The following is a 13,603-nucleotide window of genomic DNA, read 5'->3' as shown; positions in this document are numbered from 1 at the left end:
TGCCATTCTTATAATTTCATTTTGTTCCTATGCTGTAAGCCCCAGATACTTAACACTCATATCTGTTTTCAACAAATATAATAAATCACAGTGATGTGAGATGACATACCGAAAGTTCAAAATTTTCAGTTACACTTTTGTTTTTAGTAATAAACGACCTCTAACTCTTCTTCCTGTCTCTGCTACTCTCTGACTCTGGGTACCTACTAGAATCACCCTCAGCTTACTTCAGCTTCCCCTATAGAAAATACTCACTTAAAAGTGTGTTATTCTGAGAGTGCCAAACCGTCCTCAGTAAAATGCTATGTGCGTCAATATTAAATGCTACTCAAAAGTAGGGGACAGCGGCCTGGGCTGCAGTCTGCTGAGGTGTAATGAGACAGTGACAGGCCTGTCACAGAGGGACATTAATTCAGAGCAGACAGATGGTGATGGGAAAGACTAGATCAAGAGCTACAATATTAAGACTCGTCTTCTAGAAGCCCTCTAGCCATCCAAAGGGGTTATCTCCCTTCTGGACTGTAGGTCATCCCAAAGCGTTTCGTGTATAATTACTACTCTATGTAGGTTCCGTTTTGGGGTGGTTTGTTCTTTGTCCGCCAAGGAAAGCTACTCACAGCAAGTCAGTGCTGCCTCCTTTGAGTGGCTTGTCAACATGAGTATGTGCGAACAGTGGAGTTGTCTAACCTCTGCAGTCTTGATGAAGCAACTGCAAACGGAGAAAAGTGCTTTAGAGGAACTTGGATGACTGAGTACAAACATCTCAGATGAGAAAGATCATCCCCTGCGTAAAGGGATCCTGAGCATATCAGTAGACCTCCTTTCTCTCGGACATAAGCCACTCATATCCCTTCCCTCTAGACCAAGTTACTAATGAAAATTTATTCCAGGGTGATTCGGCTATACTTTCGAGTTGTTGTGTATCCCTCCTTAGATGAAGCCTGTAACAAAAGCAGCTCCCCATGGTGCTTCTGTTTTTGAAGCAAAGAGTGCTCCTAGAGAACTCAGCCTGGTGGATTTTTTTTCTTTCCTCCAAGTATTGAAGAGTTTCTTCACTTATTTTAATCACATTAAATTCCTCATCAATTTTGGTAACGTTTCGTAATATTAACAGGTTAGAAGACATGTAGGTCAGAGATTACAGTTTATATTGGCACTAATCTTACGGGCCATGATAGCTATAACCTTGAAAAGAAATAATGATTCTAGGCAATTGTCTTAATAAAGAGAGGGGGACTATAATTTTTTTTAATCCCTACCAAATAGAAATGACTTTGGGACTACTTTTTCAAAGTGGTCTCTCCTTCAGAATGGCTGTCTTCCTTTGTGTCATCTGTAATACAAGTCTAATGTCCACAGAAGGAAATAATACTAATTGGGAAATTACTGGTGGCTTTGTGTTTGTTTAATTCTCTTCTCATAGTTGTGCTTGTTTATTTAAGGCCTTCTGCCTTGGTCAGAGGTGAAAATATCTGATGAGTCTGGATTTCTAAGACAAAATATAAAATTCATAATATTCAGACACGTAGGGTGACCAGGGAGTTAATTTCCATTTATGAAGGACCATTAGTCCAAATCCAACCTCTAACGAAACACATTGTTGACTTTGAGAATAGAAGAGTAAAGAAACACAAATCATGCAGATGAGTATTGTTCTTCCTAGATGTGGACATTAGCCAAAATTGTCCTTTTTAGGATTTTATAAGTTATTTTTAAAAATGTGAACGAGGTGCCATGGGTTCATGCATTAGCAGTTTCTAAGAGTCTGGGTTTTGATGAAAGCAAAGTAAACTTCAAAGCAGAGCAAACCAACTTAAGTAAAGAATTCCAGAAAGCTATGCAAGGTCAGAGAATGAACTAGCATTTGCTAAACGGTTTTTTTTATTTTTATTTTTTACTTTATGAGCAGAAATGCAAAACTACTGTACCATCCGTTGTCATTTTCCTCGACTGCCCAGATGTCGTGGTTAACCTGAATCCAGCCGGTAATGTTTCTGAGGACCCAGGCATCATGCTGATTCCGTGTACTTCACGGGGAGGAAACTGTCTTCTCCACGTTGACCCCCGCCTGAAATTCTTGTCATCACTCTGCCAAGACAGAAATATAATTTGAAAATATATATATATAATTTGATGTGATAACAACAGGTACTTAAAACTGTTTGCTTAGAAACATGTACTGTTGATTATTTATATTCTTCATATGTATGCTGTAAAGCATACATATGGAATATATTATGCATTATTTTGAGAATTCTACTGATGCCAAAACGATAACACAGGGGATCTGCAACGGATATGTCTTCATAAAAATGTTACTGTGACTTCGAACGTTTGCTATCAACAGAGGTAAAGAGTTTTGAAAACTTAAAGTAAAACCCCCACAATTTCTCTGACAAGAATATTAGCTATTCTTTGTTACCCTTCAAGCCAACTGATTTCACTGTATGGGATGAAGTGTTGAGCAAACTGCATTTGACTCACAAACTTGAGCAACTATTTCCTGAATTTTATTTTTACGTAAACGAGAGAAAGGGAAAAGCTATATTTTATATAGCCTGGATCATAAGAGATAGCATAGCCTATAGTCTGTGGAAGAAACTCTGAATTTGTTATTCATTAGATTTCAGCTGATACTGAACTAACTTGTAATTTACTGAAAAACTTGTGCAGCCCAGGAAACCATCCTGTTAAGAATATGCGTGCTCCTCAGATGCCACTAAACGTATAACATAATTCTCGTTGCTCTTTTACAAATGTAATGCCAGTTGCTGATTTGGTTATATCATGATGTGCTCTCCGCCCTGTGTGCACACAAAGTATCTGATCAGATGCAATGATCTTCCTCTAAATTCATAAGGAGTGATATGTAATCTAGTATTTAACTAGTATTGTTCTGTATTAAACAAATCATTATTTGTGCTGATTTCTAAGGAAAATATTAATCATTCTGCATAGAACTTATCTTCTTATATGATTAAATCTCTCACTTAGGGAACAGCTGTCTATCCCCTAAAGTGAAGGCCCAGTAGGTGGGACTGATGCTACTAGCTCAGGACTTCACGTTGAGATCGATATTTAGCTCAAAGTATCGTTGCTAGAAATGAGTAAAACTGTAAGGGATTCTTCACCATAGTTTGCTAATTTCATTGACATTTCAGAGTCATTTTGGAAAAATAAAATTATTTGTGAAATGATTTATACATATATCCATTGTTCTACGCGAATCATTATTATCCAAATCTACATTTTGTTTAGATTACAGTTTTTTACAGTTTTTACAGTTTAAGAGACATCTGCTATTCCTTTTCTCAGCTGCCAGGTTCTGCATGGTCCTAGGCCTCCAAATGTTTATAAATAAAGAAAAGAAGCAGAATTTCACAGTTGTGCCCTCTCTGATTTCTTGAATTTTGAAAGAGCTGCTGCAGAAAGATAAATATTGTTCAGTTTTACAAAACATTACATTACATTGTAGGGATATACAACTCCTATAATGGATGGGTTAAGGACTCAAAAATATGCAACTTGAGGATTTAAATAATGATTCCTGCTGCTATTTTAACATAGCGTTGCTGCAGAAAGCTAATGGGACCTACAAGCGACAACATCAGAGAAAGTTTCCATGACCTGAGGTTAAAAGATACCCACTTAATTGTCGTCAAAGGCTATAGAAGCACATGAGCACTTCTCAAATTCTTTTAGTGGAATCTGAATGTAATCAGCCCCAGAAATAAGTATACTCTGGTTCTGGGTAAGTTGTTTAGTTATTTTTGCTCACACTCAAAAAAATAAAAATAAAAATGCACACAAAAAAAATCCCCAAAACAAACAACTAGGACAAAAGAGTAGAGTTTTCTTGTTTGTTTGTTTTTATTTATTTATTCATGAGAGGCACAGAGAGGCAGAGACACAGGCAGAGGGAGAAGCAGGCTCCCTGCAGGGAGCCTGATGTGGGACTCGATCCCAGGACCCCGTGATCACTCCCTGAACCGAAGGCAGGTGCTCAACCACTGAGCCACCCAGGCGCCCTGAGACTAGAGTTTGAGTGTTAAAAGCCATGCTTTTAACAATAAGAAAAAGATGCAGCATATTTTAAAGGCAGATAGTCACATTCCATTTAGACCTTTCTGCTTATTTATTACTTTCAGAAAGCAACACCACCTCGTATAGGCTTGTGTCTCTGCCTGGCTCCTTGGGGTCAATCCACATTTTAAAATATAGCAATAGGACGGATCTTTAATAGCTCTTATTAAAATTCCTTTTGCAACTTTTAAGCAAGGAGAATAATTCTATTCAGAAGTATGTAGGGTTTATGTAGACTGTCTTTTTGATTCGGCAATTAAGAATAAGGACTAAAAAATATTATCAAACAATTTATAAAATTAAAATCACTTAAATATTAACTGGGTTTTAAAAATATTAATCACTAGATCCTGATTGGACAGGAGTAAGAATTTATAGGAAGTTAACTGAGGTCAAGACTATAAAGCTAGCCTGTCTATAACCTCCTCTGCAAAGGAAAGCTTGGGTTTTATAAATCCAAAAGCATCTCCCCAACTCATTTGTATGCGGAATAATTGCCCATTTTAGGATTTGCTGGGTTCATTCACAAAATTATTTTAATCAGCTTTTCTTTAGCTAAGAAATACCTGGATTTTGCAACACAGAATTGTGCATCTCTGCATTTTCCCCTTCATACACAGGTTTGCTTTCTACTTCTTCTAGAAAGACCCTGTAACAAACTCAGAAGGACTATGAAAGCCCACAGTGTCTACCAATGCACAGAGTTTGCCAACGTCCCTTGTGTTTCCTTCCTCTCAGGAGGCTACTTACCTGCTTATTATTTTCCAAATAATTTAAACATGCATATATTATATTCGGGATTCTTACATTCCACATAGCTTTCAGATCCTATCACTCAGCGTGTTTCTCCTATGTTCTTAAGGAAGACTCAGTATTGCTATCTGAGATAAGGAAAAGCTTCTCATTTACTGAAAGCAAGTTTTCTCTTCATTTTAATATCCTAAAATTTCCTGCGAAGACCTACCGATATTTAAGAAATAAGCACATTCCTTAATAAAAAGCTGAATTTATCAGGATGACTGTTATCCCTGCTTTTTTTTAATGTTTGTTTTAAATGTCACTCAACATCATTTTGCAGTCACAGCTCATAAAAGAGCCTGTTTTTTTTTCTGAATTACTTCTTAGTGTTTCTAACTGCTGACATGATAATACTTATGAATTCATAAAGGTGCTTCTCAAATCAAATGAGTAATACAATTCAATATGTAAGAACAATACCGGGGAAAATTCTAGATTCCCTCCAGCACCAAGCCATCTGATGAACTTTGAGCACTATCCCTTGAGAGCCTTAGACTTGGACTGTCTTAGATCCCTTGCCAATGACACAGAAGGACTTACTTCGTCCAGCCGCCGCTCAGTTCCCAGAGCCAGGAGGTTGTTGTACTCCCTTTCAAGAATCTGCCTTGCCTGTTGACATCAAAGTACAGTTACCGTCGCTGAAGTCACATCTTATTTTCAAAATCACAGAGATTATATTCATCTGGGTCAACATTACCCATCCTGTTTCATTTATGGGCTTAAAGTTTTAGACCTCATGTCTGTAAGTCATTGTAACTTTTAGATTTAAATACAAGGCAGGGCAATGTTCTGTATTTATTCTCTGGACAGCGGAGAGAGAGCCTCTCAGAGATGTCTGAGGTCAAGGGCCAGGGACTGAAAATATTCATCCAACTGAATATTTCATATAAGCTTGGCAATATATAAAAACAAAATAAAAAGTCCAGGCTGCCAAATTTTTTATCATGTTTATGTTTGATATTTATCACGTTTCTGTGTGATATTTATCATGTCTATTCTCAAACCTGGCCAGTGATCATTATTTAGGGGAAACTTTTTTTAAAATAAATTTATTTTTTATTGGTGTTCAATTTGCCAACATATAGAATAACACCCAGTGCTCATCAATTTGGGGGAAACTTAAGATAATTGGGATTCCTACACCGTATCTCTGGATATCTGATTTCTTAGGCCTGTGATGAAGCTCGCAGGCTTTATTTTACATTTTTTAAGGAACTCTGGAGATTTCAAATAATTACCCAGGTTGGGGAATCAGTGGCACAGTCACTGCTAAGTGTCTGTCTAATTCAGACATGTGAATAGGAATGAACGCCTCTCAGAGAGGCAGAGACTGAAAGCCATCTGCCAGGGATATTGTTTTGGGAAATCTGGCATTCAGGTGGAAGGTTGGACTACATAACCCCTAAATCCCTTTTTCTGCTTAATTTTATGATTTTGTTTTGGCTAGAAATCCAGTAAGCTTGAAATTAAAGCCCCACTGACCTATTTCAAAGTCTGAGCTGAGCTAACTCTCATTAGGCATCATGAATACGCAGCCAACTTTTACTTTTTTTCCCTAAAAGTTTAGTTTATTGTCATATAAACTAGGACACAGCACAATTATGGCATAAAGGGGCTTGCCTGGGTGTTCTGTGTTGGAATCTGTAGTAATAAAGCTAAGCTGCTGTAGTCAAAGTTCTCATCCAGGGCGATAAGTGAGCCATGCACACCACTTTCAAGAATATTATTTGCATATTCTCGAAGTCCAATTGCTTGTATCCAGCGAATAACTCGATCATTGCTCCACACCAACACATCTAGGGAAAGAGGTGCATCATTTTAGGCTACGGTATTTTGCATCACAAACAAACCTGCTGGCTTCAATGAGCCACAGGTGTCTGGCCAAGTAGCATTTATGTCTATCTCTTTATTCAGTCCCTGATGCTCCCGGCCCCCTTGGGTTGCATGTCTTCACCATTCTTGTAATTAACCTATGCTACTTTTGGCCTAGAAAAAAAAAAGTTGTCCTTTGAAGAATGTTTGTTATCGCTGAAGAGCACTTTTATCACACAGAACGCAGTGTCTCAAAGTGTTTCCTGTTTTCATTTTAGAGCTCTAGGGGTCTGTCCGAAATTCAGTGTTTTTATTACCAGATGGGGGACATTTCTTATTTGTGTCTTGATACATAGCTCCTCAGTAAAGAGAGCAAGATGAGAGGGTTAATATGGTTCTTCATCATTGCTTTTTAACCACTACTTAAATATTGAATATAGAAGAGATATTTTTTTTTTACCTGAAGCATAAATCAAAGAACAGAACAGTAAGCTAGAAGAGGGATTCCATAGTTTGCTACTTACCCCACTACCTTGAAATTCATTATTTTTCAATCACATACTCATGCAAAAATCAAGCACTCAGTCAAGTCACAAGTTGTTTTCCCTTTAGGTTGAAAAGTAGCATTTTATTGAGGGATAAAATGCTTTGGATTTTATTTTCTCAAACTAAAATCTTTAGAGAAAAATGTCATGTATGCCTTTCCTTACACCAAAGCATACCAAAGTATTATTTCATCTTCGATTTGTTCCCATTTCTTCTTATGAGTTGATAGCATTCTCCATAAAAACCAGTATAATAACTAGAAGAACCAGAATGTTTCACAGAAAAGAAAGAATGTTAAGGAACTTAAAAGGGAATGTAAAAAAGTGAAAACGTTTTTTTCCTAATCCTGTATAAAGGGAAATGAAACCCATAATTTACTAGAGCAGTAAAAGTTAAGTTTTCTTGTTAATTTTTTTCTATATGAATGAAATGTATAGCTTTTCCCCAAAAAATATAAAGAATACTTTGGGAAATATTCTTAACCTTAACTAAGTTTATCCTCCCTCATCCTCCTCCATTTACGTTATAAAAGTCTATAAAAATCAGGGTAATATTCGAGGGTTTTTTTGGGGGGTGGGGAACAGAGAGTGTTTATATATTGTTTAAGTTTTCCAAAAGCATTACTAATTTGTCCTCATGCATTCACTTATAGTCGTTAGGTTTGTATATACCATCAAAGCAATAAAGTGATACTTCGGCCCCATAGAGACCTCTCCTGTCATGTTCTCAGTCCCTGTCCTCATGTCAATAGTTACCAATATATTAACTATTCTTAGCATAGGTTAGTTTTGCTTTTTAGTTTTGCTTTCCTTAGCTGTTATGAATGAAGTTGTACAAAACTACTTCTGTGTCTCTGTCTTTCACTCAATGTGGGATTCATCTGTGCTATGGAAAACAGAAGTATCTTGTTTATTTCCATTATTTAGTACCCCATTGTATGATTATGCCACAATTGATCCATTCTACTGGTGATGGACATTTGGCCAGATTCCATTGTGGGTTATTAAGGAGAGTGCTGCTTTGAATATCCATAATATAGATGCTAAGTAAATTCCACTCTCACAGTTTAAACCCCCACAAGCAATGGATAAAAATGTGCATCTTTACCAATACTTTGTATTTTTCATATGTTTTTGTTTTATTTGCTTATTTTTGGGCCATTCTGGTAAATTTGTTGTTGTTATGGGTTGAATTGTGTCTGAATTAAAGTCCTAATCCTCACTACCTCAGAATGTAACCTTAGAGGTAGGTTCTTTAGTGAAGTAATCTAGTAAAAATAAGATTATTAGGGTGGGCCCCCAATCCAGTATGATGATTTCCTTCTAAAAAGGGGAAATTTGGAAATAACATATGCATATGAGGAAAGCAACATGAAAATCAAGGTAGAGATCCGGGCAATGTGTCTAAAAGTCACAGAACATGACGATTGACAGAAGGCCACCAGAAGTAGGGGAGAGGCATGGAACTCATTCTTCCTCACAGCCCTGAGAAGGAGGCAACCCTGTTGACACCTTAATCTAGCCTCCAGAACTGTGAGACAATACATTTCTGGTTTTTTCCAGACAAAGTATAAAGAATGCTTTGGGAAATACAGTAGCTTTTTCTATTGAAATTTTAAAGTAGCCTTTATTTTTAAAGAGTATTTTTAAGTTCGTAGCAAAATTGAGCAGAAGTAGTGTTGCCATATACCTCCTGCCTCCTTAGGTGCTCAGCCTCCCTGACTATAAAATACTTCACCATAGTGCTATATTTGTTACAACAGACAAATCTGCATTGAGTCCTTGGTTAACATGAGGGTTCACTCTTGGTGGTTGTACAGGTCTGAGCAAATGTATAATGACATGTACACATCATTACAGTATCATACAGAATAGTTTCACTGTCCTAAAAATCCCCTGTGCAACATTTATTCACCCCTCCCTCTCCACTAACTGTAGGGAACCACTGATCTTTTTCCTGTGTCCATAGTTTTTACCCCTTTCAGAATGCCATATAGTTGGAATCATATGCTATGTTTTTTGCAATGTAATCATATAGTACTTTTATTTCAGTTAGTAGTATGCATTTAAGTTCCCTCCATGTTTTTCTTCACAGTTTGGTAGTTCATTTTTTTTAGCCATATTTAATTTTTATATACAGACCCTACTAAGTTCACATGTTAAGTTGAATTATATGGCATATCATGAGATTACCTGGGTTTTCTATTTCTCTTTTCTAATCCTTATGTATATTTTTTAGTTAATGAGGAACATGTGAAGAAAGACTCATAATGCCCACTTCCCACAGTCTTATTACCATTTCTGGCTCCAGTCAAAGGAGAAGGAATTTCTTCAGGGAATAGGACAATTATTGTCTCCCTCACACTTAATGGGTCTTTCTCCCCCCATGTCTTCAACAAAATAAAAGACTTTCTCAATGATCTTTACTACATAGAGAAATTTTACAGTATATATATATATTCACTGGGTCTCCCGGGTCATTCCTAAAGTGTATATTTTCCTCTGAGTTTTCACTAGCTTGTTCTATTGAAGTGTTAAATCTCAGGAAATGGGATATAAGTTGGTTAGTATCATATTTTGATTACTTTGTTCAACTGCTGATCACAACTGATTAGTTCTAACTATTGGTTGCATTAAACTTACACTTCAAGAGTTGGGCAGGTGTGTATGGTGACAGCATCAGTTCTCCAATTGCTTTCACTAAGTACAACATTTTTTAAAACTAATGTGACAATAGTTTCCTCAAAAGATAACAAAACTGTCCAGTTTTCTTTGCATCAAGTGGATCTGTAAATAAGAAGTGTTTGTTCTTTTCTAGAAACGGGTTTATATTTTGATAGTTTAAGAAATTTATATTTATCATATTTCTGAATATATCTTCATTAAAAATTCCTGTGGTTAAGAGTCCTCAAATTTATAAAATAATAAATAGAAACTAATCCATTTACTTATAGGGTGAAGGTAAATAAGGCACTAATCTAAACTGTATTCCTTCAGAACAGCAACATACCTTTTTTTTCATCTTGTAAATCAGATCCCTTTCTATAAATCTGTTTTCAAGCAAAATTTATTGCCTGACTTTAAAGCTCCATAAGGATCCTCTTGACCTCAACAGTAAATGGCTAGATATCAGTGTTGACTGTTTCCTAGCAACAAATTAAATGTTTAGTACATCCTTGATGTTCACACAGTCCCCTCACTTCAGAAAGCTGTTTATTAAGGTCAAGGTTAATTAACACTTCAGATAATAACAGAGACCCCTTGTCAGCATCAAGAATTATTCCTGCAAATGTCATCGGATCAGTTACAGGAAATAGGGGCTATTTATGACCTCACTCAGTCACCTATCATCTGGAGCTGTCTGTGTATAATCATAGTGAATCACAACAGTTTTTCTCAGGGCTATGCTCCAACCAGCAACTGCCAAATACTAATATAATATCTGGTGTAGGGCCAAATGGGTCATTTCTCCTTCTCTTTTACATCTACCTTATATATGAAGCATTCCATGTGGTGAGACCAAGCATAATAAAATCTAATTGGAAAAAATACTTCAGAAAGAAAACTAGAAAGTGGTATCCCATGGGTAAAATCAATTTGTATGCTAAAACATCTTTTGTTCCGTCAAGCACAGACTCCTTTCTAGGGTCTTTCTTTGATCAATTAGTTCCCAAATTTCAATTCAACTGAATGACAATGTACTGAAAACAACATGCAATTTCCTGGGGCCCCAAAGTAAAGTGAAATCAAACAACTCAATTTTGATAATGGAAAAACACTTTCTTGCTCCTAAGTAATGAGTCAAATGAACTGTTACAAGAAATCTATTGTGTGACGATCTTCTTTCCAATGAACCATATATGGAAAAATATATTAACCAATAGCCTTCACATGCATTCAAGTCCATTCTACTAGAACTAATGTGCTGTCCCCAAACTGCCAAAGATAAAAGTAATTTCTGACATTGTTTATCACAAATGAGAATGATAGAACTTTAAGATAATCCTAAAGAATAAAACAGCACTAAACTTGAATAGGAAGGGAAGGGTAATGTAAAATGCTGTACATACTATTTTCATATCTAAAGTGAGCCCCAAAGAAGTGAAGATGAAAACAGAGACTCATGCCTAACTGTGAACAATTAATGTACAAACACCTATTGAATTTGATGAAATGCTTCCACATATCAACTCCTGGGTAACAGTAAATGGAAACATTGCTTGTATCCAAAAGCTTCCACAAAAAAATGTGGTTCTAATGAGAATTTTTTCCTTAAAAAAATATAAAGGACATAAGTGGACTGATGACTTTTACTGAAAAAGACCCATAGATAGTTATACCTAACAATTAAATTTTCTGTCAACAACAATAATAAAAGCAAAGTGGTGTCTATTAAGTATATGATCTACCACGTTCTTTTAAACAATTCTTTCCCCTGTGTATTAAGGTACTTCTCAACATTTAGAGGCTTAATTATTAAATAACCATACTTTTCTAATCCGTAAGAGTGTCTTCTCTTATTCAAATCAAACATTTTTGGACACACAATAGTTGTCCAATTAGCAATTCCTCTAAATCATTTCTTTGACTTAATAATTAGAGCTGAAATTATTAATGGATTAATCTCACTTATTGCGGTGAAATCTCTATGTAACTTCTATGTAAAATCTCTATATAATTTTTATAACTATACTACAAAAATAAAATTTGTAAACACTGAAATAAAATTCAAATGATATAAATTAAAGTGAACTGCTACAAATAAGTTGATACCATGTTTCTCTGAATCATAGAGGAGACTGTTCTATTAAAAGTTTAACAAAAATATCTACATGGAGGCATCTTTAGGACAAACAGAATGTATAATTAATAGGTTCAGAGGAATAAATCTCAATTTTTAAAAAAAATCAAGATTATGTCCTAGATGGGATATTCACCTTACAAAGTGATGATATCCTTTTAATGTTTTAATAATGAAAGCAATGGAAGAGAAACAAATGACACTATTCTAAATAGTGGCATAAATAGTTATGCTACCTAGTGACCATTGTAACACACAGAGCATTTGGGGTTCATAAAAGTGAAAGCTAAAAACCCAGAACAAAAGGTATTTGATATGAAAGAAAGACATATTACCTTTTATTTCATGTTGGCTTGCTTCTCGTCTTCTTTCTAGTTCTTTTCTGTCATAATTCAACCTCTTTAAGCACATAATTCCATATTGTAAACTTGTTCTGTCATTTTTTTTAAATAAGAAGAAAAGACATTGTATTTACTCAGCAGATAATGAATGTTCTTTTATTAAGCATAGTCAACACTATGCACCACTTCTTAGAGCAAAGAAATAATAAATTACATTTGTAATTAAATCTTTTAGTGCTGGTGGGAAATAAACTACAGTTCTTTGAAGCACACAATGTTTCTAAAGGGTAAAAATATTAATTTCAAAATAAGAAAACCACAGTCTTGAAAATAAACATGGGTTATGTTGTTCACCCATATGTCTTTGTCTTCCATCAGGCTATTTTGACATTATTTGCAGACAGATGAACATTTTACTCATTTGGAAAAAAACAAAATAAAGTCACTGTTATGATGAAAGGAAGGAATTTATTTTTAAAAAAATGAATGCTTTCTTCTGAAGCTGATCAGATAAATAATAATAAAAACATTAATAAGTTAAAACAAGATAGAGAACTGCATTATCAACATGAAGAGCCACCACCCCTCAGTGATACAGAGTATGTGAAAGAAATCAGCAGATACGAAATTCTGAGTAAAAGGATATTGTGGAAGAGTAGAAAACTGATTGATCCTTAAAGGTCAAGTAGCAGGAAAAGGGTTGTTAAAAAAAGGTAGCACCATGAACACAGGGTTGCCAATGAAACTTTAAATGTGTGGTGATAGTGAGACATACTATACAGAGTTGGAAATCCACGCCAGGAAGGAGGAATAGGATTACATATGGAGAATGGGGTAACATTCAGGAAAGCTTGCATTCAGTGTAAGCTTGGAATACATCCAGGCTTTAGAGAGCTATTTGGATGGTTTTCACAGGGGAAAGAATTGATCATAAGAGGTTTTGATGTAAGAAGACTAACCTGGCAGCAAAATCGGAGATAGGGAGACTAGGTGAAGCTAGGGTTAGGGGTTATCAATGAAGGAGTCAATGCTGCAAAAATAAAGGGCACAAATGAACAACTGCCATGAGCATAGAAAGAAAATTCAGAAACCAGAGATGTTCAGAGGGAAGAAACAAGAAGACCTGGTGATATTAGACAGAAAGGATGTGAAAGAGTATAATAGGAAAAAAAGAATTTCTAGGCTTCAAGAGTAAAGAGCATTGTCATTCGTGATTTCTTGTT

The 13,603-nt window shown here is 35.6% G+C and overlaps 1 protein-coding gene across 11 annotated transcripts in view; it reads right to left on the bottom strand.

Annotated features, from left to right (window-relative positions):
- Positions 1–13,603, bottom strand: part of PPFIA2 (PTPRF interacting protein alpha 2) — a 465,246-nt gene that overhangs the window by 2,819 nt on the left and 448,824 nt on the right. For 9 of the 11 annotated variants that reach the window (XM_041738826.1, XM_041738829.1, XM_041738823.1 and 6 more), the window contains 5 exons: positions 12,375–12,472; positions 6,502–6,677; positions 5,422–5,490; positions 1,929–2,088; positions 618–709 (listed from right to left, as the gene is read on the bottom strand). In XM_041738826.1, the coding sequence (XP_041594760.1) occupies positions 651–709; positions 1,929–2,088; positions 5,422–5,490; positions 6,502–6,677; positions 12,375–12,472 (562 nt within the window). In that variant the 3' untranslated portion in view covers positions 618–650. The remainder of the gene's footprint in view (positions 1–617; positions 710–1,928; positions 2,089–5,421; positions 5,491–6,501; positions 6,678–12,374; positions 12,473–13,603) is intronic. The other 2 variants (XM_041738828.1, XM_041738830.1) reach the window with 1 other exon arrangement.

Source organism: Vulpes lagopus, chromosome 23 (genome assembly GCF_018345385.1).
Source record: "Vulpes lagopus strain Blue_001 chromosome 23, ASM1834538v1, whole genome shotgun sequence".
Taxonomy (NCBI): domain Eukaryota; kingdom Metazoa; phylum Chordata; class Mammalia; order Carnivora; family Canidae; genus Vulpes; species Vulpes lagopus.
Note: the sequence above shows the minus strand (reverse complement) of the source record. Positions and strands in the feature narration are given on the sequence as shown.